Here is a 27,113-nt window from a genome sequence, read left to right as displayed (position 1 = left end):
GGCCATGCGGTCTTTTGACGTCCGTGGAATCCAGTCACAATAGCTCTAATCCAGCAGTTGTCTCTAAATCAAAAAACTAATATTTGAATAGAACTTGTAGCTCTTGAAATGTTAATATTCTTAGGAATTTTAATTTGAAGCATGTAAACAATGAATATTCACATTATAAGAAACAATTATTTTAGGTCTGTCTAGTTACTGTCAGTTTTTGTTGATTGTAGAACTCTTTTTTTTACGATTTGTATACATTTTATTTTCATAAAGTAGTTCACAATAGCTTATTACAGATATTATTCAAACACCCACACATCCAGTAAGCATCTTCCCACCACAATAAGAGAGGTGTGTGAAGGTTGCTGTATTTCATTCTGGGGCCACTTAAGCTGTATATACAAGAATACAAGCAAGTATACTAAAACCAAACACACATGTGCTACTTTAGGTATAGCAGTGCGCTAGAGTATAAGAGGTTGCGGCCGTGCACTCCAGTAAATACTGCATCATTCTCTTCCAGGAGCTTTGTTTTATAGTCTCTGGATCTTGGCAGTTGATGAGATTACATGGTGCTCGGGGCAGTTTGTGGGTATGGCTGCCAAGCTATTGGAAAACTGGGGGTCTGGGTGGAGAAGACCCAGTCCTGATCTGAGCAGGTTTAGAAATTTCAGCCCCAGGTCCTGCATACCTGGCTTCCTCTGTGGGTTCCTTCATGGGTGAGGCTTGTCCAAGCATGTGGAGAGTGGCTTTGGGCATGGCTGTTGCTGGGTTCTGGAGGTTTTCGGCTGCTGGGGCTCTGTTTGGGGCGGGAAGGGAAACTCAACACGCCCCCTCCAGGGTGCCGAAATGAAGACAGCCTGGTACAGGGTCGGGAGATTCTCCTGAAATTTAGTTTTTTAAAGGACATCTTTTCAAAGTTTACGCTTGTTTTATTTTATTTTATCTATATTTTAGGCAGCATGATTTAAAATAATGTTTTTGATGAGGTTCCATGCATTCAATGTAATAATACTAGAACCCACCAGAGTTTCTGCGTCCCTCCACAATTATCTCATGGAAATCCTCAACCTCTACCTCTGATCTGCATTCCACCCCTCACACACACACACACACACTTCAGTTCACCTTTTGAATTTTAAATTTGGCCTCTCTCTATTCTCCATCACCATCATGGTAACTTCAGTTCTGTAGACCAGTTTTCAGGTTCTGTTGCCTTTAGCTAGTTGTTTATATCTAAAGGGATTTGCTTATATCCCTCTCCTTCTGACTAACTTCACTCAGCATGATACAAATTTATCCATGTAGTGACAAAATGGCATGTTCTTATCTTTTCTTATAGTCGAATACTTATTATATTATGGAATATTATTAATATAATATATTAATTATATATATTAATTATTATTATATACTATAGTTTAGGACTGAAGTGATAGCACAGCAGGTAGGGTATTTGCCTTGCATGCGGCCAACCCTGGTTCGATTCCTCTTGGAGAGTCTGGCAAGCTACCAAGAGTATCCCATCCTCACTGCAGATGTTGGCAAGCTACCCATGTTGTATTCAATATGCAAAAAACAGTAACAACAAGTTTCACAATGGAGATGTTACTGTTGCTTGCTCGAGCAAATCGATGAACAACGGGATGACAGTGCTACAGTGCTACTATAGTTTAATATACTATAGTTTCTATATCCATTCATATGATTTCCAAACTTTAATCATTACACTTCATCCTTTGATTTTAATAATCACACATTTTTATCTTCCATTACTTTTTATTTGAAAAATTGAGTCTTATTTTATCTCATGCTATCTTGTTTACTACATTATGAGTTTATTATAGAGAGTAAATATGTATTACTTGTGTTTATATTAAACTTGGCGACTGGAGCATAGCAGGTAGGGCATTTGCCTTGCACGCGGCTGACCTGGGTTCGATTCCTCCGTCCCTCTCGGAGAGACTGGCAAGCTACCGAGAATATCGAGCCCGCGCGGCAGAGCCTGGCAAGCTACCCATGCATATTGGATATACCAAAAACAGTAACAATAAGTTTTTCAATGAGACTTTACTGGTGCCTGCTCGAACAAATCTATGAGCAACAGGATGACAGTGACAGTGATGGTGATTTTATACTTGCAGTGATACTACAGCATCTCCACTGCCAGTGTCAAAAACTTCACCATTATCAATAGGTCCCGTCCCCATCCTTTGCAGCCTCAGTTCACAGTGAGGCAATTCTGTTGACAATATCTCAGGGTTTGTTTCCACCAGAGATCATGTATTTCCTTGGTTTGTTTATTTATTCTTCACCTGGGACCAAGATTATGGTACTTTTTCCCCCTTCTGACTCTTTCAACTTAGTGTGATACCCTCTATTTCAATCTGTTTTGTAGTGAACAACAAGACTTCATCTTTTCTAATAACTACATAGCATGCCATTGTGTATAAATGCCCTTTTTTACCCATTTAATGACTAAATATTTTTAATCAATGATTCAATATTAATATATGTTTAAATTATATTTGTTCCCAAGAAGATAATTGAGCTGATTAATTATATAATTTAAGTTTTAAATATGAATGCTTATCATGGAACTAGCACAAATTAATAGAAATTAATATGAGCATGTCAATACATTGGCATCAATAAAGCACAAATAATTCATGATAATAATTTCCACATAATGGCATAAAATGCTAAAATAATTTATAATAAATGATCAATGATAATATAATTCATGACTGACCTCTTAACTCATGAGTGTGAGGTTAGGAGAGAACCCTGCCTTCTCTTCGCACCAAATACAGCCAGGCAAACTCAAGTTTAAATTGGGTGGAGGGGCTTTGGCTATTTCTTAGTGGAACTTCAATTTAATTTTTTGAGAGTTCATTTCTGACAGTGCTGAGGGACTTTAGGGTAATGTTTCCATTTTAACCACAATTTTGCCAATGCCTGCTATTACCAGTCTTTTTTATGTAAGCCATTCTTACTAGTATGTGGTGGTATTTCATTTTCATTTTGATTTGTATTTCCCTGATGATAAGTGATGAACAGCATATCTTTGTGTGTCTATTAGCCATCTGTATGTCTTCTTGACTGTCTGTTCCTCTACTCTCACCAATTTTTGATGAGCTGTTGTTTTTTTGTTAAGTTCTGCAAGTGGTTTGTGAATCTTGGATATTAGCCCATTGTCAGATTTGTGGAGTGAATATTTTCTGCCATTCTTTTACTTTCATGCAGAAACATTTTAGCTTGATTTAGTCCTGTTTATCTTGGCTTCTTTTTCTTAGTCAAGAGCATTGACTCTTTGAAGATACTTCTGAAGGAAATATTGTGGAGAGTCCCATTATGCTTTCCTAGATGTATTTTATATAATCGTGTCAAATATCAAGATCTTTAATCCAGTTTGAATTCTCTTTTTTTATTGTTTGAGACAAGGATCCAGGAGTTTTTTTTCCATGTGGCTAATAAAATATTCCAATACCATTTATTGCTGAGACTTTCCTTACCCCACTTCATGAATCTAGGTTTATGATATGTGACTTATATGATATGATATATGATATGTTGAGAAAATTTCATTCTATTTTGTTTTGTTGAGAGTTTTTAGCATTATAAATGGGAGTTGCTGGATCTTGTCAAAAATTATCTTGTTTGCATATTATATATATCAAAATCCTTTTTGAGTTGTTCATATAATTTTGTCTTGCCTTGAATTTATGTTTGTCTATCACATTAGTTGACCTGCATATATTGAATTATCCTTGTATCCCTGGGATAGATCCCAACTGAGCATGTGTCTATAATCTTTTTAATATATTATCAAAATTTAGGTCACATTTTACTGTGAATTCTCATTTGGTTGAAGATTTTTGCATTTGTGTTCAACAGAGTGCTTGACCTGTAATTTTCTTTTTGTGTGCCATCTCTGTCTAACCAGGGTAACTTTGAAAGATGTCACTTTATTTTCTCTTTGTAGTTAAGGAAGCAAAAAAAGAAGGGTGAAAAGAATGGCATGAGAGGCAATGTGAATTTGCTAAAGCTCTAAAAAGAAAATAACTATGCTTACATTAATGCTTCCTATTTTTATGGTAATTATATTAGTCTTTCAGATTTTAAGAATTAGGTTTCTTTTGTAAAGGATATAAAAGGTTGGTGTTAATAAAATTTAAATTATGGAATTTATAACCCTAAGCAACATTTTAAACTATTTCAAACACTTACTGTATGCTCTTCTAAAGTAAATTTTAAAACTTTTTTTTGGCTTTTTGGGTCACACCAGGTGATGCTCAGGGGCTACGCCTGGCTCTGCACTTAGTAATTACTCCTGACAGTGCTCAGGAGACCAGATGGGATGCCAAGGACTGAACCCAGGTCAGCCACATGCAAGGCAAATGCCCTACCCACTGTATTATCTCTCCTGACCCCTTTAAACATTGTAATATTTATTAAAATTCTTCAAGCTCCAAGAACAGGCAACATCCTTCCTTTTACTCAAAAAAGGTGAAGACTTTTTTTGGTCTCTCCACTTAATCATGAGAATTTTGTTGCAGTGCAGAAGGTTTAGTTACATAAAGGAATTATCTCCACCTTGTGGTTGCTCGCATTTTGACTCTGAAAACTTGCAAGAGATATTAAAAAGTGTCTGTGCCTCTAAACTGTAAGTGGGGTGATCGACTCGTCTCATATTTGCATTGTGTCAGAACTAAGATCACAGTTAGGTCTCCTCATCCTCCAATTTATGTTCTTGGCAACCTGGAATGAGCTATATCTTAGGTATAATTCTGATACAATTCTATTAAGGATAAGAGAAAACAGTGCAGGAAAGCATCCAGTCTCTGTTATGTTGGCATCTTTCAGGATAGTGAAAAGCAAGGTAGAATATACGTGTGATCCAGTAAAGATTAAGTGTTAGAAAACATTACTTAACCACAGTTGATTTATGTGATAGGGTTTAAACATTGGTTAACAGATAGGCCTTTTCTATGACTTCAATGGGACTTTACATAGAACCTATAAAAATTTTTATTTACATGGATACTCTCTGTTCCTTTATCATAATATTCTGATATGTTCCTCTATAGTAAATTGTCAGATTGGCCTGCTGCAATTTTGTGGATGTTGACAGAAAACATCAAAGCCGGGGATACATGACACACAAAGGAATTACTACAGGAGTGCAGCATTTGCACTGGTTTCTCAGTCCAGTTCTATCTAATGACATCTCCATGCCCCAGAACTATTGATTATACAAATCCTTGTGAAGTCTAAGCAAAAATATACATCTACAAATACATCTACAAAATACTATATGTATTTTGTTCAATACATCTAGTCACGAATGTGTGGAAACAAATACAAGATATTCGGAGTGAATAGTTCCCCACAAAACAACTTAGTCAAACTTTCATTTGAGGATGAGGTTACAGAAGCAGAGAGCTGGAGTGCTTTGTGCTATCTTCCAGGGATGACACTTTGAGACTTATTCAAGAATCCCCTTTCTCTCTGCACTTGTTCTACTCATGCTTTCACAGGTATACGTCTTCCTCTCTGGTACTGATAGTCTAGAATTAGTAAGTTGTCAGAGGTAAAATGCTTGATGAGAAGGATTTGCTGCCTGAGTGAGTAGTAATGACAAGTATAAATACTCCAGGCCAAGAAATGGAGGCAATAACAAATGTATCATCAGCCAAGAAAACCTTCTTACATTCTATTTGGCTTGTAATAATAATTATATTAGTAATGTACAGGTTTTAACTTAAAATTAATCATAGGGGGGTCAGAGCAATAGCACAGCGAGTAGTGCGTTTGACTTGCAGAGGGCCTACCAGGGTTCAATTCCCAGCATCCCATATGGTCCCCTGAGCACCGCCAGAAATAATTCCTGAGTGCAGAGTCAGGAGTGACCCCTCATCATTGCCAGGTGTAACCTAAAAAAAAAGGTATAAATAAATAAATAAATAATAAAGTTAATTGTGTGGTAGGGGAGTAGCTCTATAGTCTAGTATATACTTTGCATGTAGGAGGATTTGGATTCAATTCCTGGCATGATGCCTCCCTACCCTGCCCAAAAAACAGAACAAAACAAAACAAAGCAAGAAAACACTCAACAATTTGTAATTGGTAACATTCTTTTTGTAAATAAAAGAAAAGAATTTTATATTCTTTGCTGCTGTCTAACTCTGACATTGAGTTACTAAAGGTGAATAAGATGATTATCTGTAAATAAAAGATAGAATTAAGAAATATTTTAGTCAATTTATTATAAGTTTAGTATCATACTCAAAATGGGAAATAAATTGAACAAGTTACTGAATACATTAATCTGATGATTAGACACTGAGTACTAGCTATCACCAAGATAAATGATGGCAGAAAATATAAGGTTCTAAGTACAATATTTACCTTAAAGAGGATAAAAATTGCTAGAACTAATACTTTAATACCAAGTTTTAAATGGAAAATAGGAGAATACTGACATAATTTTCACTCCTTGTGAAGAATTTAGAGGTCTAAGTATATTATCCTCTATTTCTGTGTTCCTGCGGAAGAAAACATATTTTTAAAAAGGTAAATAACAATATATATACCATTTGAAATTTTAAATAAATTTTTAAAAATTTAAAATTCATCTTGTTTTATTTCAAGTGCACTGGTCTACCTTCAAGTTTCCATCAGTTACTAGTTTACTGAGTTCTGATGTTTATGAAGGTTATATCTTTAAAAAAAATCACATGTCCAAACTGGAGAGATAATACAGTAGATAAGGCATTTGCTTTGCATGTGGCTGACCTGGGTTCAATCTCTAGCACCACATATAGTTCTCTGAGTACCTACAGGAATGATCCTGAGTACAGACCCAGGAATAAACCATGAGGGGCATGGTTAAGTGTGTTCCCCAAAAAAAGCAAAGCAAAACAAAAACAATAACAAACAAAAAAATCATTAACCTCAAATATGAAAACACCAGAACACGAATGAGTGTTGTTGCTTTTTATATAAGGTTACTTTAAAAAAAAAAAACTCTTACATATTCATTATTCCCTGGGTGTATATGTAGTATATATGCAATGGTGAAATGTGAATAATAAACTCACCATCAGATGCTTACTCTACTAGACTTACAGTATGATCTCAAGCTATTCAAATATCACTCCTCGCAAAATTAATAAGTCACCACATCTCATATACCAGAAAGCTCATAAACATCCAAACCATGACGCATAGGTATATGTATATCAAAGGTTCTCCTGTTTGATAGTCTATGCAAAATATCCATGTGCGTGGTTTGGGATGATTTATTATAACCTTTCTCCCCTCAAGGAAAAGAACATCCCTGAGGAAGAAGAAGTTGAACCTGCCCCAATCAGGAGGATTCTGAAATTCAACGCTCCGGAATGGCCCTACATGCTGGTGGGGTCTGTGGGAGCTGCTGTCAACGGATCTATCACACCCCTCTATGCCTTTTTATTCAGTCAGATTCTTGGGGTAAGCAAATAGCTGGATTTACTTGATTCACTTCAGGTCTTTTCTTTTTCTCTTAGTGGAAATAATCATTTTTGGTATGGTGAGTCTTTGTGTCAATGTCTTTAGCACTTTCCCCCTCATTCTCCATCACAGAGAAGCTAGCATGATACTGAACATTCTCATTTGGGTGAGCAGGACTCTCATTTCCCAGTCCTGCTCTCAGAAAAACACAGCACTGTGAAGGCAAATGTACGGTGAGAAAGAGGGAAGCTTAGCTATATGTAAGTCAAATAAGAATGCAAAGCAACCCTGTTGAATAATTGAAAAAAGATTTTAGAGCATTTTTTAAATTTTGCAAATAGCGGGTGTACGAAGTTTGACTTATACAGCAGGTGTTAGTGCCTATTGTATGGTTCTGTTCAGCTGGTTTTCCCATTGAAGTAGAGGGGGTAGAGAAGAAATGGAAAAAAGAAAGGAGAAGTAAAAAGAAGGCATGGATAAAGAATAATCTTATTTTAATTTGTCACCTTTTGGGAGTTCTAATAACCTCCATTTTACCTCATTGTTATAATAAAATAATTAAATTTTCAATACCATCTAAGTACTTCATATGTATTTGTTAGCTAAACTTTCATGACGGCCATTGGAGATATATATACTTATTGTTCTGTCTTCATAAGGGAACAAATCGAAGCCTAAGGAACTTAGGATAGCAAAAAAACTGCTATGGAATTTAAATTTCAGATAGCAAAAAATGATTAGGTATTAAAATGATTAGTTAGGTATCAAAATTATTAGGTATCAAAAAATAATTAGGTATCAAAATGCTGTCACATTTTATCAGTTGAAATTTATACATAAAATCCCATGAGATGAACATGAAGGAAACTTAGAATCTAGGGAACTCCAACGACTTGTTCAAAAGGACCCAACATTTGGTGTGTGGGACCAGAGCTAAAACACAGCTTTTCAGAAACTGGCCTAAGGGATTTACTTCACACTTCAGTAGAAGTCCTGTTTTTGTTTCCTCCTCCCATTCTTTCTTGCAGTTTCTTTGGTAGTGAAAGGCCCCTGCAGGCATGAACTGTACAGAAAAACTGGATAGTCCACAAACCAAGCAAGTTATTGTATGGGCAAAAACCGGCCTCCACTTCAATTTCACACTGCCCCCATGTGGTCAGTGCAGAAACCACGCTAACTTCAGGGAAGTGGGACGTTGTAAACAACAATCTTCAATGCTGGAAAATTGAATTTCTAGTTATGTAAAGCACTTCATGCTGAAAAATTTAAATTAAATTATATTCCTTAATTTCTAGTAAGTAAAACCCCTTGAGCACAACAATATAAATGTTTATTCATGGCAACAGATATTTGTCGGTTGTCCTCTGGCTATTATGTGAGGGACTTGGGTAAGCACAACCAGTCATGGTGTTTTCCATAATAGAATTCCAGTAAACAGAAAAATCCTTCCATCACTCAAAAAATATTTATTAAGCACTTACTGTTTGCCAGATATGGCTGCTGGTGTTGGGAGTAGATCAACAAACAAGAAAAGTAAAACCCCTTTCTTTCTCATAAACCTGATATCCTATGGGGACTCTGGAAATACATCTCCTTGAGTATTGATGGAGATCCAGAAGGTATCAGGAACAGAGTTGTATTCATAAAGACGTGAAAGTGTGCCTTAGATGTTTGCTTTTTAAAATAAATCCAGAATATTCATTTATTTGCTAATAATTTCTCTATATCTCACAAAATCAAAGGAGGACACATATTCATCTGACTTTACCCTCTCCCTACATGAGCTGCTATGGAATGAGTTCTGTATTTCCCCTAAAGAGACTTTTTTCTCTGAAATTGACTCTGCTAGTTAGTTATCATGGACTCTCTACCTTGAGATTACGCCATGCCACTTCTCTGAGCTTGTGTTTCCTCAACTTCATATAAAATGAAGAATTGTCACAGTTGACCTCTAAACAAGAGTTTAGCTCTCATGGGGTGCCAAATGGCTATCAGAAAAGACTTGATAATTCAGCAATAATACCCTGCCTTCTTATTGGTGATGAGAATATTCTCAGGTTATTCATTTGGGTATTGGTGATGAGAATATTCTCTGCTTTCTTCTGGTCCCAACCAGCAGTTTGGGGAGGGACTTAGTTCAAGGCATTGAGCTTTTCACCTAGGAGCTTTAGGGGAAAGTAGTAAGGTTTTATCCATAGTTAATGTTCTTACCGAGTCATATTTGCTCAGAGAATGGCGCTAAACAAGCTGTACTTTTTTTTCTCTCTGGTGAGGAAGATCAGTTTTGTTTGTTTTAGCATAATGATCACATATTCATTTAAAGACTTGTGATGCTTACTTTCATCTTATAAGGTATAATCATGAGTCAGATAATAGTCTGCTTTTTGTTTCACTCTGATGTATTTAAAGTGCATAATATTCACATTTGGTCTATTGAGAGAACACTTTGGAACATGGAACCAGCAAAATAATTGGGCGCTACTAGGAGCCAGGTTGATAATCCTGTCAAGTCAATATACACACAAAGTATAATTTCTCTGATTCATCTTCCTTTGGTCTATGTGACTTAGAAAAAATATGTAGAGTATTCCAAGCAATAAAACACTGAATGCTGCATACTGGAAAAATATGTTTGTCAGCCCTAGCTTTGTTAGATCTGCTATGTTCTCTTGTATATTTAAGAAAACAGCTTCTACTTGATGAGACTTACCTTCCTCATCTATAGTAGGGAGCAAGAAAATCTGCCTACTGGGTTATTTTAAGAATACTAACTTAGGAAAATCCTCGTTCAAATTAAAGTAGGTCAAATACCGCATTTGACATTTGGCAAATAGTAAGCATTTAATGAGTTTTGTTTTTCCCTTAAACAATTAACTATTGTAGAAATGGCACAGATGTATGCAAGAAATAAAGCTAATTTAAAAAGAGAGGGATCTAGGAGTGGGTAACACTCAGGATTGCATTTTAATAACAATGTGCCAAGAAATAAAAAGAAAATTTTTGTGAAAAAAGTCTGAATAAATTGATGTCCAATTTTGAAATGGAAAGTAGTGTAGACTTAATATTAACCACATATTCTTTTCTTTTCTTTTGGCTTTACAATACAGCTTTATTGAGTTACCATTGTATTTTTTAAAATTTTATTGAATCACCATGTGGAAAATTACAATGCTTTCAGGTTTAAGTCTCAGTTATACATGCTAAAACAACCATGCCTTCACCAGTGCCCATATTCCACCACCAAAAAAAAAAAAAGACCAAAAACCCAGTATTCCTCCCATCCTGCACCCCTCCCAACTGATAAATTTCACTTTACTTTCTCCTTACTTTGGTTACATTCAATATTTCAACAAAAAAACCTCACTATTATTGTTAGGAGTTCCCCACTAGAGTCAGACCTGTTGTGAAGAGATATGAGGTTTTGGATTTCTGTATTTTAGCAACTAAGTCCAGGGAAATTTCTTCCAGATATTGGATCATTGCAAGCTTGTAACTCTCATCTGTGGTTGTCATAATATGGTTATCGCCATGCCCTTCACCCCTGGCAAGGAAAAAGGCGAGAGAGAGAAATACCTTTTCCCTCCTGGGCAGGCATGGTGCCTCGGCTTAGTTCTCAGTCTGGATACATTGTGCAAGGAGCTGCCCATAGCAAAAGTAGTTTAGCTGGCCTCTGGAGTCATGCTCGTGTAGCTGCGGAGAGGCCGCACACGTGCGGCCCCCAGGATCAAATCTCAGCGGCGAGCCTGTTCTTTTCTAACCCAAAGAAAACGAGTAATATAAAAAGCCAAGGAAGTCTTTCAGAAGAAAACCATTGTAGTAATGTAAGAAAACTGGCATTTTGTTACCTAATACTAATCACTAGGAAAATTTATTTCTTCAGACTTGATGTTTGAGGCATTAGTTTTTCTCTATCAACTAAGAATTAAATTGGATAACCTGAAGTTCTGTAAGTTATAATAATAATAATAATAATAATAATAATAATAATAATAATAATAATGAAAGCCATAAGAAAAAGTGGTCTTGTGGCATCATGGTTTAGGTTTGGAGAGAATTTGTGTAGTGACTTTTAAAGTTATACTAATATACAGAGTTTTGTCCCTGAATTTCATTTTATTTTGTTTGGAGGCCACACCCACTGTACTCAGGTCTTACTCCTTGCTCTGCACTCCTATCAGGGCTCAGGGATATATGTGGTGCTGGGGATCAAACCTGGGTTGTCTACATGCAAGGCAAGTGCTTTATGTGCTGTACTGTCTGGCCCTAGTCCCTGAATTAAATTAAATTAAATTGTTTATTTGGAGACCATACCTCGCAGTGTTCAGAGCTTAATCTTGGCTCTGTGCTCAGGGATTACTCTGAGTAATGTGGTGCATGGGATCGAACAGGGTTTGTTGCATGGAAAGAAAACAACTTTATCCCCATACTATTTTTCCAGCCCAGTCCCTGAACTTTATTTTTGTTTCTTTGCTTTTTGGGTCACACCTGGCAATGCACAGGGGTTACTCCTGGCTCTGCACTCAGGAATTACTCCTGGTGGTGCTCAGGGGACCACATGGGATGCTGGGAATTGAACCCGGGTCGGCCGCGTGCAAGGCAAACGCCCTACCCACTGTGCTATCGCTCCAGCCCCAGTCCTTGAATTTTAAATGATATAAACATGTCAGTTCTTTTATGTTGGAAACATTGGTAAGAAAGACTGTGGACCTTTTGAATCCACTTTCACAGTATTAAGAACCAGAAGGCCCTAAAAATCTCTTGTCTGAGAAGCAGCAAATCTCACTCACTCACAGTTTCTCCTGCAAGGCCCCCAGTTTGGAACTTGTGATCATTTGAGTGTTTGCTTTACGAAAGAGGATCTGTTTCTGCATTTGTATATTGCTTCCAGGGACTTGATGGCATATAGAAGATACTCAAATATTTTTTGAATATGCTCTGAACACCAGTTCTTGGAAATTATTCTAGTTATTTAAATTCATTTGGAATCATACCGAAGGATTTGTTCCCAGCTCCTACTTGTCTACTTGTTTCTCTAGCTTTCCCATTTAGTCTTAACTAGAAAAGTTTTGTTGTATATAAATTCTGTTTTACTGTACAATAGGACTTTACGACATGAAAATTTTTTCTCATTGTCTTATTATAACAGCATGGTCCCAGGTTTGTTACCTGACCTGATGTCTGGAAGTGCAGAATATAGTGAACTTAAGCAGAGTTTAATGGTTACTATGGCACCCACTAAAAGCCTCCATCCCTCTTGGACAGCCAGCATGCTACCGAGAGTATCCTGCCTGCACTACAGACCCTGGAAAGCTACCCGTGGCGTGTTCAATATGCCAAAATAGTAACAACAATAGGCTTCATTCCCTTACCCCTGGAAAAGCCCCCAGTAGAACAGCATTAAGAAGGATGAATAAGGAAAGGCTGATAAAATCTCAGGGCTGAACTAGGTTGCCAAAAATAAGAAGGACTAAAATGACTGTTTGCACTTTTAATGCATGAGTGCTGGCATCGGAAGCATCCATCTAGGACCTGACGGTGCTAGCACAAAAGATCAAGTACGATGTCATTGGATTGACTGAGACAAGAAGGCATCAAACACATCCTGCCATTTTCGACACTGGAAAAAAACTGTTTCTCGGAAAATGTGACAGTAGAGGCATTGATGGTGTCAGTGCCCTTGTCAACATGACCTTGGCCATGAGCATTGATTTGTTCAAATGCCAAACAACCTGAATTGAACGCTTACATTTGAATTGATGTGGCTTGTTGTTGGCAGTTTCTATCTTCGTCGTCTACACAACAACATCCAAGTACAATGAAGAAGAAATTGAGAAGTTCTACATGGAGCTGGAGATGTTCTATAAAGAAGACACACCTTTTACAAGGTCATCGTCAGTGATTTTAATGCCCACATAAGACGTAGAAAGTCACCTGAAGAACACCACACATTGGGACTCATGGCATAGAATGGAATGAACAGGGTGAGAGACTCTTAGTTCATCAGGTTGACTAAGACCACCCATGGTAACTCACTGTTCCAGAAGGACGAATCTAAACACTGGACATGGGAGTCTCCTGGTGGACAGTTCCACAACAAAATTAACCACATCATATTCAATCAACGGTTTTGCCATTATCCCAAAATTCCAAATGGGATCAGATCACCGTCTCCTTCATGCAAAATTCTACTTCACGAAATGGGGAGAAAGGTCTGCAAAGCTTAAAAAGAGAACTCCCAGAACAACCACCAACTGGGAGCTCTTTGGCACTATTGCAGCAATATGGGAAGATGCCATCGTTGACAACATCGATGAAGAATATGATAGACTGGTTCAGCAGCTCCATGATTGTGCAAGGAATGCAGAGAGAGAGAAAGCCACAAAAAGTTGCTTGTCTTTGGAAACTCTCAAGCTCATTCACCAACGTAGTCTGACACGAGCCTCAGGCAATCACAAGCTTATGTCCGAGCTTGCAAAGCTGTGCAGAGAAGCTATGACGGGAGACCTCAAAGACAGAAGAGTAACAGTGTTGGCCAATGCAGCAGAAGCCGGGAAAAGTATTCGCAACACCTCCCTGTCTTTTGCCAACTGTAAGACCAAGATGACTGCCCTCCGATGTTCTATCACATCTTCCAGAAGGGCAATGGAAAAGGTTATCCATGACTTCTACTCAGATCTCTTTGATAGCCATGTCCTCCTGCCCACATACCAAGTTCCACAGGATGGATATGCGTTCCTAGCATTCTCCCTTCTGAAATCCAACATGCCATTTCATCTGTAAAGAAGCATACAGCATTTGGTCCAGACAAGGTCAGACCCAAATACCTGAAGAATCTGCCGCCAGTACTCGTCAATACACTGGTTCAGCTCTTCATACCCTACCTGTCTGAATGCAAGGTTCTGTCCCAATGGAAAGCAAGCAGGACCGTCCTGTTGTATAAGAAGGGAGACATCCATAACATCAGCAACTATAGCCCGATCTGCCTGTTGTCCATTATCTACAAGTTATTCACTCCAGTCATCCTGAATAGGATTGGCAGAACACTAGACAAAGAACAACCATGCAAGCAAACTGATTCTGAAAAGGATTCAGCATGATTGACCATATCCACAGGGTGACCAAGCTCACTGAGGTTTCATGAGAGTTCAAGATGCCACTCTGTCTAATATTCATTGATCTAAAAGCCTTTGATTGTGTTGAGACTGAAGTAATCATCAAAGCCCTAACCAAACTGGGTGTTCAAACTCAATACATCAGGATCCTCCTCAAGCTGTATTACAGATTCACAACCAGAATTTCACCATTCTACAAGGAAGTGATCATTCACAAAAATAGAGGAGTTCAGCAGAGTGACACCATTTCACCAAAACTCTTCAGTGCCACCCTTGAGAACATCATGCAATGAACTAGAATGGGAAGGAATGGGAGTGAAGATAGATGGTCGGCAACTATACCACCTCCACTTTGCTGATGATATTGTTCTCATAACACTAAATATCAGCCAAGTGGCATGAATGCTGGCTGACTTCGACCATGAGTGTGGAAAGGTTGGACTGCAGCTGAATCTCACAGAGACAATGTTCATGAGAAACGGACTAGTTCCTGATGGATTGGAGATGTGTGCTGAAAATGTTTGAATGACCAAACATGATGGCCTCTCAGTATTTGCCCTCAACAAAATGAACATCTTCGAATACAGCAGTTATGTGTACCTAGGTCGAAAATTCAACATGACAAATGACCTGTCACCTGAACTGCGCAGGAGGAAGAGAGCAGAGTGGAACACCTTCAAGAGCATCAAAGAAGTGATTAAGAGAATGAAGAACCTCCAGCTCCTGGCACATCTTTTTGACTCCACCATTCTTCCTGCATTAACATATGCCTCAGAGACCTGGGCCTTGCCCATGCAGGATGAGAGCACTATTTGGGTATCCCAAAGAGGAATTGAAAGAGCTATGCTTGGAGTATCACATTTCATTTAAGTGAGAGGAATGCGGAGTTCCGACCTCCATCAACGATCCAGAATCAGGGACACTGTCTCGTTTGCCAAGGTGTCGAAAATCAGATGGGCTGGACATGTAATGCGATTTAAAAATGACCGCTGGACTAGAGCTGTTACCGACTGGATTCCATGAGATGTCAAAAGACTGCAATACCGCCCACCTATGAGGTTGTCAGACTTCTTCGTCAAGACCCTGAATGAATGGTTTGAGATTCTTCGTGTTCCTGGAGCGAGCAGATACCATTGGGCTACACTAGCGTGCAACAGGGATGAATGGACATGTTACTGGCGTCCGCTCGAACAAATCGATGAACAGTGAGATGACAAGTCATACAAGTGACAGCACTTACTCACAATTTCAGTAGTATTGGGGAGGGGGTATAGATTCTAATACTTTGGAGTCAGCAACCTCAGTCTCAAAGAAATAGAAACTTATTTTCTTTCCTAGGCCATTTAAAGCCAAAACTTAATAGCTCTCACCTCTTTAAAACTGTTTTTAAATTTTTGTTTGCTTGTTTCTTTGTTTGGGGGCCATGCTCGGCTGTGCTCAGGGCTTCCTTCTAGCTATTAGCTCACGGATTTCTCCTGGTGGGCTCTGAAGACCATATGGGGTGCTGGGTATCAAATCTTAGTGGGAGTGTGCTGTATTATCACTCTGGCCCCAAAGCTGTTAATATTTTTAATAGTCCAGAAAACTATATCAGATGATCTTCATGAAGATACCTCAGCCAAATAAATCAGTCAAAAATTCTATAAATTATAACCACTTTTTTTCAAGATAAATATTCCACATTTGGAAGCTTGCTTCAAGGGTTAGGGGAGAGGATAGTTGGGACAGAGAAGGGACAATTTTGACAATAATCATTGGAAAGGACTCTGGATTGGAGATGTGTGCTGAAAATGTTTGAATGACCAAACATGATGGCCTCTCAGTATCTGTCTTGCAAGTAATAATGCCCATAAGGAGAGAGAGAGAGAGAGAGAGAGAGAGAGAGAGAGAGAGAGAGAGAGAGAGAGAGATGGGGAGGGAGGACGGAGGGGTTTGAAGCCTGCCTCATGAGCTGGAGGAGAAGACAGCTGGGATAGAGAAAGAATCACTAAGTAATGATGGTTGGAGGGATCGCTTGGGATGGGAGATGTTTACTAAAAGTAGAGAAAGGACCAAACATGATGGTCTCTCAGTATCTGTATTCCAGCCATAATGCCCAAAAGTAGAGAGAAAGAAGGAAATTATCTGCCACTGAGGCAGGGTAGAGTGTGGGTGTCGGGAGGGATACTGGAAAAATGTACACTGGTGGAGAGATGGTTGTTTGATCATTGTATAACTGAAACTTAATCATGAAAGCTTTGTAACTGTATCTCATGGTGATTCAATATAATTTTTTTAAATATACAAAATAACAATAAGTAAAATAGTCAATGAAAGGAAAAACATGCTATTTATGACTATAATATTAAAAGTGAATTTAGAGTGACATATAACTGTGCTCAGTGGATTTTTCTTTGAAATTGTTTAAGTCTGTAATAATAATTAAAAAATATATTCCCTTGGAAAATGCATCATTGAGTGCTCATTAGTTAAATTACTAGTATTGAAAATCAGTTCAATGAGTAAGAGAAATTTCTTTTCAAAATATTTATATTTATGTTCTTTGTTACTATTTGTTAATAATAGTAACAAGTTATTTCTTGCTTACTATCTTGCAAAGACTTTTTCACTTCCTGATAAAGAAGAACAAAGGACTCAGATCAATGGTGTATGCCTGCTCTTTGTAGCAATGGGCTGTGTATCCCTCTGCACACAATTTCTACAGGTAAGGAATTTTATTTTCAGTAAATGATTTTGTAACTCCTCTCCTTTTCATGCAAAGAAATTGCTAAAATCTGTTTGATATTTTAGGGGTACGCTTTTGCTAAATCTGGAGAGTTGCTCACAAAAAGGCTACGTAAATTTGGTTTCAGAGCAATTTTAGGGCAAGACGTTGGCTGGTTTGATGATTTCAGAAATAGCCCTGGAGCACTAACAACAAGGCTTGCTACAGATGCTTCCCAAGTCCAAGGGGTAAGTGATGGAAAAATAACAGGGGTTTATTCATTCCCTTCTCTTCTTTGAGCACTCTGGTCATCACTGACCAACTTCCACTCATGGGATTTGTATACCACTGTCTCACAGAACTCAGGAAAATAGTTTACTCTTATCTACTAGTTTGCTAGGAGGGAAGAAAGGCTATGCTCAATGATATAGATGATTTCAATGAAAAATATGAGAAGGAAGATGAATTTTAGTCACTTTGGCTAAAATTCAAAGAAAAGCATCTATCATCTTTTAAAAATTATTTACCACTTAAAAAATATTTCCAAGAGTGGGGGCCAGAAAGATAGCACAGCTGGTAGGGTGCTTTCCTTGCACATGGCTTATCCAGGTTTGATCCTTGGCATCCTATCTGTTCCCCTTAGCCCACCATGCATGATCCCTTCCCTGAGTGCAAAGCCAGGAAGAAGCCCTGAGCAAAAGTGGAAGAAGCCACACATTTTTTAAAAGTAAATGCTTCTAAGAGTTTTTCTAATTTATATAAAAATATTGTTTATTTATTTATATATTAGATTTTTGAGATCTATTTATATAATTTCTCATTTATTTATATGTGACTGTTTAGATTCATTTAAAACTTATTTTAAATAAATTTAATATTTTTTAAAATCTATTTTAACATTGGTATAAAATAGAAATCTGACGTTGTTTTCCTCAAGAAAATATTTCCAAAATATTCACTAAATAAATATTTCATCTCCTGGGACTGAAGCTACAGTGCAGTGGGTACAATACAGTGTATAAGCACTTGGCTTATACACAGCCAATTCATTCGAACCTTGGCACCCCATATGGACCCCTCGGCCCTCCAGGAGTGATCCCTAACTGTAGCTCCAGAAATAAGCCCTGAACACTCCCAGAACACTCCCAAAACTTAAAAAAAAAAAAATAAAAAAAAAACAACCAAAAACAATTCACTCCCAATACTAATATCATTTTTCCATGTGTACTTGAAACTGTTTGGAACTCCTTTCTCTTTTCCTTGATACATGCTAGAATATGGAGACATTCTGTTTAGTAAGATGAACTAGACAGAGAAGAATAAATATTCTATTATTCTACTTATATGAGGTAGTGCAAACAGACAAATTCATGGGGATAAACATAGAAAATTAGGTGCTTAGATGAGGAAGAAGGGGGGATTATTATTTAATTTGTATGGAGTCTTGCTGGAAATTAGAAAAACCATTTAAGGCATAGAGTAGTGATATTTATACAATACTGTGAATGTATTTAATGCCAATGAACTGTATACTTATCAGTAATTAAAGTGATAAATCATTGTTATGTTTATTTTATCATAATAATGTGAATAAAACATGTCTTTTGGCATAAATGAACCTTTTCATATAATCATATTTGGTAAAGGAGACTGTGTTTCTGAGATTAATTTGATTCTATTTGGTTTGCAGGCTGCTGGCTCTCAAATCGGGATCATGGTCAACTCCTTGACTAACATCACTGTGGCCATGATCATTGCCTTCTCCTTCAGCTGGAAGCTCAGTCTAGTCATAATGTGCTTCTTCCCCCTCTTGGCTTTATCAGGAGTTGCACAAACCAAAATGTTGACAGGATTTGCTTCTCAAGACAAGCAGGCCCTGGAGGTTGCAGGACAGGTAATCCTACAGACCCAATTTTTAGAATGCTTGTGGTGGAGCAGTCAATAAGCAGTTTAAAGAGTCTAAAGAAATCTGTTAGTTTGTGTGAGAATGATACCCAAGGACAGTGAAAACAAGGGCCAGAGGAATGGTCGGTCCATGGTTGGAAGCTTACCACAAGTGGTGGTGGTGGGAGTGCAGCTAAGATAGAGAAGGGACCACTGTGCCAAAAATAATTGGAAATGATCACTCTGGACCAGAACTGATTGCTTGTAGACAATGGGACAAACAAAGATGATAACCTTTCAGCATTGGTGTTGCAAACCATCATCATCATCATCATCATCATCATCATCATCATCATCATCATCATCATCATCATCATCATCCCGTTTATCATCGAATTTCTCCAGCCGTCTCAGTAACATCTCCATTCGTCCTAGCCCTGAGATTTGTAGAAGCCTCTCTTTACTTGTCCTTCCCAACAATGCTGCACTGGAGGCTCTTCAGGGTCAAGGGAATGAGACCCAGCATTGTACTGGTTTTGGCATATGAATACACTATGAGGAGTTTGTGAGGCTCTCCCATGTGGGCAGGAAACTCTCGGTAGCTTGCCAGGTTCTCCCAGAGGGAGAAGTAGGCTATAAGATGTTGGGTGGCCACAAAGCAGCCGTGGAGCTTGGTTTTAAGTGTCTGGATGTTGGCCATTGGTAGGATTACATGGCGCTGGGGGAAGTCCCTGGGTGTGACCACCTAGCTACTGGAAAATGAGAAAGCTGGGTGGAAGAGGCCCCGTCCCAATCCGAGCAGGCTTATAGGTCTCAGCCCCAGGTCCCACACACCTGGGTTTCTCTGCCGGTACCTTCATGAGTGAGGCTCATCCGAATGTGTGGAGAGAGGCCTTGAGCATGGCTATGGCTAGGCTCTGGAGGTCTTTGGCCATGGGTTGCAAACCATAATGCCCAAAAAGAGAGAAGGAGAGAGAGAGAGCAGGGAAATAGAGACAGAAAGCAAGAGAGAGAGAGAGTGAGAGAAAGAGAGAGAGAGAGAAGAAAGGTGCCTGCCACAGTATGGGGAAAGAAAGCAGGAGGGACATTGGTGGTGGGAAGTGTACACTGGTGAAGAGACAGGTAATGGGACATTGTGTGACTGAAAGCCAATCATGGAAAACTTTGTAACTGTGTATCTCATGGTGATTCAATGGAAGGAAGGAAGAAGGAAGGAAGAAAGGAAGGAAGTTACCTTGCAAGTGTTTGCCATTAAAAATTTCTCACTTGGCCCTTCCTGTGTATCTCTGCCCAAAGGCTGTTAATAAAGCTCTGTTAGTAGAGTTGCAACAGGTTGTGGGTGAACAAGCAAACACAGGGTGGCCTATTATGTCTTTTCCTTTCTTCTAGCTATTTTCCACATTCTAACTTGGTCTATTTTCATTCACAGGAGTAGACAGTTCCACTTTCTGTCCTATTTCTTCAGCTCAATGGTTTGTCCAGGTCACACTGCCAACACAGAAAGGAACTAGCATCTTCTAAAAGCACAGACATTTTTATACTTCATTAGTCTCTATATTGGATAGTTTATTCCCTGAGTAGACCTGTAAGATACAGTTTAGTTTCAAATACTCCAGTTAGGCACTAAACTTTTCCCAAGTGTGTTCTAATTATTATTTGATGGTAAGAGGTAAATGAAGAAGGGAATGACACCTATCTGGAATAAGAAGTCACTCACATGCTCATAGATAATAGGCTCATTCTTTAAAGCAATTTACTGTAATCTAGATTTTGTCTCTTCAGGAGATCAACCTGAGACCGCAGATGTCACAGATGCTGCCCAGAGATGCAGGCAGGTGCATGTTTGTCAGTGTGCAGATCGTTACAACATGCCAGTCAACCAAAAGCTTACATTCGGTAGACTGGGAACACCTGTAAAGGCGATTAGAAGCCACCCCCAAAGCCTCTATCCATCTCGGAGAGCCCCGCAAGCTACCAAGAGTATCCCACCTGCACGGCAGAGTCTGGCAAGCTACCCATGGTGTGCTTGATATGCCAAAAACAGTAACAACGATGATTCTCATTCCCCTGACCCTGAAAGAGTCCCTAATACACCATTGAGCTACACTAGCATGACGACAGGGACAAATGGAGATATTATTGGCACCCACTCAAGCAAATCAATGAACAACGGGATGACAGTGACACAGTGAAGAGAGAGAAATAGTATACTTCCCAAGTATATACTATACTTGAGTAGAACCCAAGAGGATTCTATATGTAGAAATCAACTTACCTTTGTGCATTTTCCAGGATAGGACCCTAACAAAAAGTTATTATTCACTTTAGAGTCTGGATTGAAACAAATACAAATTCATAGTACACTTAATTTATCTTATGTAATGTTTTGTCAAGATAATTTTTTGTTAATACTGCCACTCCTGGAAGTATTCTGGGATTATCAGTGTTGCACCTGGCAGTGCTGGGACATGTGCTGTCAAGGATGGAATTCAGGGATTCTAATCACGTCTATTACTTGTCATCCTGTTGCTTGAGCAGACGCCAGTAACATCTCCATTCATCCCTGTTGCGTGCTGGTGTAGCCCAATGGCTTCTGCTTGCTCCAGGAAAACAAGGGGCCTCAAACCATTCATTCAGGGCCTTGACAAAGAAGTCTGACCATATCTTAGGTGGGCAACCAGGCATTCTTTTGATGTCCCAGGGAATCCAGTTGGTAACAGCTCTAGTCCAGCGGACGTCTCCAAATCACATTATGTGTGACCCATCTGATTTTTGATGCCTTGGTAAAGGAGACAGTGTCCCCGATTCTCGATCATCGACAGAGTTTGGAACTCTGGACTCCTTCTCTCACTTGAGTGAAACATGATATTCCAAGCATAGCTATTTCGATTCCTCTTTGGGAGACCCCAATAGCATTCTTATCCTGTTTTCGCAGGGCCCAGATCTTTGAGGCTTATGTTAGTGCAGGAAGAATGGTGGAGTTGGAAAGATGTGCCTGGAGTCCGAAATTCTTCATTCTCTTGACAACTTCTCATATACAAGCCATATACTCTGCTATTTGAGTCACAAACATGTTTCCTCCAGTTTGTCAACAAAAAAACTTGCTATGTCAAGCCTTGTGTGATCTTATGCTTTCTTGACAGGTGCTTTTGGTGTAGGTACATTCTCGGCAGGAGTTTTTGAAAGCTTTGGGAAACTTTTGAGTTTTGGGAGGCTCTGCTGTATTCTGACTTGCAGCTTTCTCGGCAAGAACATTCTGGCCTACAGGGGTCAGCTTTTTTGTCTGGAATCTTTGCAGCAGCTACAGTAGCTGTACCCTTAGCAGCAGAAATTTTCAGGAGAGTTTCCTTTTGAATCTTCTTAACTTCAAGCTTGATTATTTTCTTCCTCGTTTTCTTTGCCTTGATGATTTCATAATAATCAAAATCTGTCATATTGGCTTTCTTTTTTCTAATTTAGTTTTCTAGGACCATCTTATGGTTGCTCATATTTTTACTGATAAATCACAACCTTCTCCCAGGCTTTTCAAACATGCTTTTCAGGGCACTATATGGGAACATGGGATGAAATTAGTCTTGAAAACATTTGAAATGCATAGCCTGGATTGTTATCCAAGTGCATGGCCTACCAACCAAAGCCTATTAGATTACTAACATCTACAGTTACTTCCTAGCATCTCAGCATGAGGTCCAAGTATGGTATGTAAGCCACCCGGTCAACCTCCAAAAGGCACCTAGATAGTTCTGTGGCAGTATTAGGCAAGAAGCCCTATGTGAATTTGCTTAAAGAAAGTTAAACTTAACATTTTAATACATATTATTAGTATTTCATATCAGAAGACATCTAACCATGCTATCTTAGGCATTTCAAATAAATGAACAAAAAGCCACAGAGTTTTCAAAGATAGTCCTGTGTAACTTTCTCTTCAACTTCTCACCTCTTTTCTTCCACAAGCAGAGGAAACAAAATTGTGTCAGCATAAATCAGAGCTTGAATTTAACAGTTTCATGGTCCAGTTAAGGTGGTCTCCAGAAATGTTTTGTATTCCCAGATGATGTTCCTGTCTGATGTATATTAAATTCCACCACTGGCACCAGATCTAATCCATGCAGCAGTTGAAATTTCTGATCTTTATCTTTATTCTAAAACTATTTTTCATTCTTCAGATTACAAATGAAGCCCTCAGTAATATCCGCACAGTTGCTGGAGTTGGGAAGGAGAAGCATTTTATTGAAGCATTTGAAACAGAATTGGAGAAGCCATTCAAGACAGCCATTCGGAAAGCAAATATTTATGGATTCTGCTTTGGTTTTTCCCAAAGCATAGTCTTTGTTGCAAATTCCGCTTCCTACAGATATGGGGGATACTTAATTCTCAGTGAGGGGCTCCATTTCAACTATGTGTTCAGGTGAGGACTACCCAATCAAGGTCACAAAAGATCAGCACTCTAGGGGGTATAGCCTGGACCTATCAGTTAACTTTTTTTTTTAATGTAGGAGTACTGCTATTTATTCAGCCATTGATTAAGCTGATTAGAATTGGGTATGAACTCCACATTGCTTTTTTAAAAAAAATTTCAATTGAATATCCATGAGACAGACCAATACAAAGCTGTTCATATTTGGGTTTCAGTCATACAATGATCCAACACCCATCCCTCCACCAGTGTACATTTCCCACCACCAACGTACTCTGTTTCCCTACCACCATCCACCCCTCACCTAGCACCCTGCCCCCCACCGCCCCCAGCCTCCCTCTGTGGGAGGTTGTTTCCTTCTTGCTCTCTTTGTCTTTTTCCTTTTGTGCATTTTGGTTTGCAATACAAGTGCTAAGAGCTCATGGTGTTTATTCAGGGCATTCAATACTTTTGTCAGATGGTAAGGCTGGAGTAGTTTTTCAATTGGGCCGCTGCTTTGGGGTGTGGATGTGACTCCCGAGGCTTCTAGAAGCACAGAGAGCCCATCCCAACCTGGAGAAAGCCTGGAGATTTCAGTCATAAAACCCACATACCCGAATTCTCAGCAGATTATATCTTGGTGAGGTCTGTCCTGAGACAGTGGAGTCAGACCTGGGGGATGGTGGCAATTTTGGATTGTGGAAGCCAGCGGCTGCCAGGGAATCTGCTTGGGTGGGCACCAGGCTAACCCGCTTGCCCCTCCGATTTACCTTGGTCTGTTCAGCCACGAGCAGGTCTGAGACTAACTGTGGCTTTTGATCTCTTTTGAGATTTGTTTATGGGTCTTTGAGATAAAGCCAATAAATAAGCTTGTATAGCTGAGCCAGATGTGGTCTTGGGACATGGCTCCCACATACCTAATAAAAGTATAATATTGAATTTCTTGGTAAACTTGGCCCCAAGTTGTTGGGGTCCAGCCAAAGACACAGCGGCAATTTGGTGGTATCAGGAATCCTAAAGGCACCATCAGGCTGCTGATGCACTCACCCGCAGGTACAGGTTGACCTGCTGGCAGCACCATACACCATACTCAATTAACTTTTGCAGTTAAAAAAAAAATTACACTATGTGTGGTAGTCTAAACTGCAGGGGGTGGTATTATTGCTTAGCATCCTGTGGGTTTTGCATGTGGTTCTTCTGCAGTGAGATTACTCAATCAGCCTTTTAAGTGGGTCTTTGTCTTTGTACAGCTGTTAGAACAGCAGAACAGCTAAGCTTTTTTTTTCTTAACATATAATACTTTTAGAGTTCCAATGCAATGAAAAGGACATGTCTTAATATTCAAAGTACTTTTAAAATATCTTTATACATTACATTTTCTAATATTTATTTGGCCAAAGAAAGTCATACAACCAAGCCCATATTTGTCTAAAACTGTTTTTTTTTTTTTAAGTCCTTGCTTTATCAGGATTTTGGTAACATCAAGGCAGTCTGGCTTGGGGTCTCAAGGTTTTTCTTCAGATACACAAAATAGTCCTTTTTTAGTTTGTTTTTTTGTATTTTTTTTGTATGTGTCTGTCTGGGGAATACTCCAAATCTGTGTCCAGGTAGCCCCAGGGTAACACTTGGCAGTACTCACAAATCAGGCCAGATAGTTCAAAACTATAGTCCCAAGGATGTGGTGTTTCTGGGCACCATGGTGCCAGGACTACCAGGGCCACTCCAGCAGTGCTTAGGGGTCATCAGGTCCATACCTAGTGGTGCTCTGAGGATCATGCAATGCCAAGAATTGGAGATGTGTCCTTGATCCCTGAACAAACATGCTAGCTACTGTCCTCATTCCTTATGTAATTCCTCACATCACCTCTCCTATAATACTTGATGCTCTAAACACTTAGGAAATTACAAGCATATTAATATCTCTGTGCCAGGAAAGAGGCAAAGACCAAACAAATTGCCCATTATGAATGACATATCACCAAAAAGTTATGCTTGCAGAGGGGTATATCCAGAGTAATAATTGATTAACCATTTTTATAATCTATTACACTGTCAATCCTGAGTACATCTAAGTGCGTTGAATAAGATGTAGAATTTATTTGTTAGATTCAGACTTGTTGAAGAATGTTTTTTGCCTACATGTAAAAGTTGAGAGAGTACAGGCAGCTCCAGTTTCTGGTTCCTTTTTGAAAGGCAAAGATCACATTCTAACTATTCTTCTTTTATTCTAAGTGCTTGTCAATCATTTAAGCTTTAAATTGGGCTCCTGGGGATATTTTGGCCTACAAGTCTGGACTGAAATAAATTCTGTTTATAAAGTGAGCAATGAAACACAAACACCCTCTCCCATCACCATCAAAGCAGTCTTCCATGCTTGGTGTACAAATCACAATCCACAGTCTATATAATACCAAGATTCTCTCAGCCCATAAAAAAGTAAAATAAAATTTTAATTAAAAAATTAACCAATCTGGTCATCTTCCAGGGCCCTTCCTTTTGGAAGGCAGGGGAGGAGTGGGTCACACCCAACAAACAGTGCTTTGGGCTTACTCATGACTGTTTCTGGGAATCAGAGACAGTACTGGGGATCAAACCAGGGTTAGGTGCATGCAAGGAAAGAACCTAAATCCTCATACTATCTCACCCCTTCCTATAGCATTTTTTTAAACAAACAAAAAAAGAGGTTATTGTAGTTGAAGCAGGGTTTGTAGATCAGTCTTCCCCAGCCCCCACCTGCTATCCACTAATCACCCCTTTTTCATAAAGAACAATTGGAAAACTACTAATCTCTAAATCTCACATTTTCTGCCAAGTCTAAACTGACCTGTTCAAGGTTCCTCAGTTCTTTTCTAGCTAGACCCTCAATGCCTGCCTTTTAGGCAATGACACCACTCTCACCAGGTGTCTGTCTAATTGCAGGGTGATCTCATCAGTTGTACTAAGTGCCACAGCTATTGGAAGAGCCTCCTCTTACACCCCGAGTTATGCCAAAGCCAAAATTGCTGCTGCACGCTTTTTTCAACTGCTAGACAGACAGCCTCCAGTAAATGTGTATAGCACTTCAGGTGAAAAATGGGTAAGTACTGTCGTGGGGGTAAAAAGGCAGTAAGTGAGGGGTGTGTGTGTGTGTGTGTGTGTGTGTGTGTGTGTATGTGTGCATGTTTGAATATCACTGTATCACTGTATCACAGTCATCCTATTGCTCATCGATTTGCTCGAGCTGGTGCTAGTAACATCTTATTCGTCCCTGTTAAGTTCAGGGTCAGGGGAATGAGGCCTTTTATTGTTACTGTTTTTGGCATATCAAGTATGCCACGGGTAGCTTGCCCAACTCTGCCTTGCACAATAATAAAATGAAGGATGAATCACAAAAACATTTTATAACACATTCACCAGAGAGTTTTAAAGTTCCTGTGGCCTAAAATAGGAATTCACTCAATTGGGAGTGGTGTTTTGAGAGACTCCAGGCTACAACTGGGATCTGCTCCTGCACCCCCACCCACACACAGACCTGGCTTGCTATTTAGGGGTG

General features: G+C 39.0%; 1 protein-coding gene across 2 annotated transcripts in view; it reads left to right on the top strand.

Moving 5' to 3' along the window:
• The window catches only part of ABCB11 (ATP binding cassette subfamily B member 11), a 92,273-nt gene that overhangs the window by 52,186 nt on the left and 12,974 nt on the right, over positions 1-27,113 (top strand). For both annotated transcript variants that reach the window (XM_055122373.1, XM_055122372.1), the window contains exons 18-23: positions 7,321-7,485; positions 17,197-17,301; positions 17,388-17,549; positions 18,992-19,195; positions 23,352-23,593; positions 26,501-26,657. In XM_055122373.1, coding sequence (XP_054978348.1) covers positions 7,321-7,485; positions 17,197-17,301; positions 17,388-17,549; positions 18,992-19,195; positions 23,352-23,593; positions 26,501-26,657 — 1,035 coding nt within the window. The remainder of the gene's footprint in view (positions 1-7,320; positions 7,486-17,196; positions 17,302-17,387; positions 17,550-18,991; positions 19,196-23,351; positions 23,594-26,500; positions 26,658-27,113) is intronic.

Source organism: Sorex araneus, chromosome X, assembly GCF_027595985.1.
Source record: "Sorex araneus isolate mSorAra2 chromosome X, mSorAra2.pri, whole genome shotgun sequence".
Taxonomy (NCBI): Eukaryota; Metazoa; Chordata; class Mammalia; order Eulipotyphla; family Soricidae; genus Sorex; species Sorex araneus.
This window is presented reverse-complemented; position numbering and strand designations above follow the sequence as displayed.